Here is an 825-nt window from a genome sequence, read left to right on the forward strand (position 1 = left end):
AGACCCCCCCGGACCCTCCGGGGTCCCCCCGGATCCTGCCCAGCCTCAGGAAAGGGCTGGATGCTCTGGGGGGGAAGGGGGGCTCTCCCCCTTGCTCGGGGGAGGATTTTGGGGGTCCTGGGGTTGTTGGGATGGGGGGAGAAGGGACCCTGCGCTCTCCCCATCCTCCCTGCCAGTGCAGTGTAATCCTGGAATTAAGGGTGTATAATCCCGGGATTAAGGGTCTGTGATCCCGGGATTTGCCTGTGCCACCCCCAGCAGCAGCAGCAGCGTTAATCCCCTCGAGGGGGGCCCGGCTGCTGCCCCCACCCTGCAGGGCCGGGGGGGCTCCCAGGGCTGGGATTTGGGGACCCACGGAGGGATTGGTTCATTTTGGGCGGTTTGGTTCACTTTTTTTCACCCTCAAGCCAAAGCTGGGGGTTGTGTGTGTGGCCAAACCCTGCCCCAAACCCCTCCAGCCATCACCTGTCCCCAAAACGGGGCTCTTTGATCCCAAAAGAGCAGCCCTGGCCCATGGGCTGCAGTGGGATCACACCAACAGCTTCTGTGAGTCCACTCCAAGCTCTTCCTGACCCCAAAATCAACTCTGGAGCCCCCAGAACCCCTCCAGACCCACAGGACTTCCCAAATTCAGCCCCAAAAATCTTCCAGTCCCATCGGGGTGAGGAAAGGAGACGAGAGGGAAGGAAAATCCACCTTTAATTGGGGCAGGATCAGCACTGGCAGACCCTGAGCAGGTGCGGGGGGCTCCTGCGGGGAGAGGAGGCTGAGCAGGAGGGAGAGGAGGCCTGGGGTGCCCCTGGAGGTTCTGGGGTGCCCATGGAG

At 62.4% G+C, this 825-nt stretch overlaps 1 protein-coding gene across 1 annotated transcript in view; it reads right to left on the minus strand.

Annotated features, from left to right (window-relative positions):
* Positions 1 to 630: 630 nt before the first annotated feature.
* The window catches only part of AAAS (aladin WD repeat nucleoporin), a 10,188-nt gene continuing 9,993 nt past the window's right edge, over positions 631 to 825 (minus strand). The window contains exon 16 of the mRNA XM_031065310.1: positions 631 to 750. Within this exon, the coding sequence (XP_030921170.1) occupies positions 631 to 750 (120 nt within the window). The remainder of the gene's footprint in view (positions 751 to 825) is intronic.

Source organism: Geospiza fortis, unplaced genomic scaffold (assembly GCF_000277835.1).
Source record: "Geospiza fortis unplaced genomic scaffold, GeoFor_1.0 scaffold1828, whole genome shotgun sequence".
Classification (NCBI taxonomy): Eukaryota; Metazoa; Chordata; class Aves; order Passeriformes; family Thraupidae; genus Geospiza; species Geospiza fortis.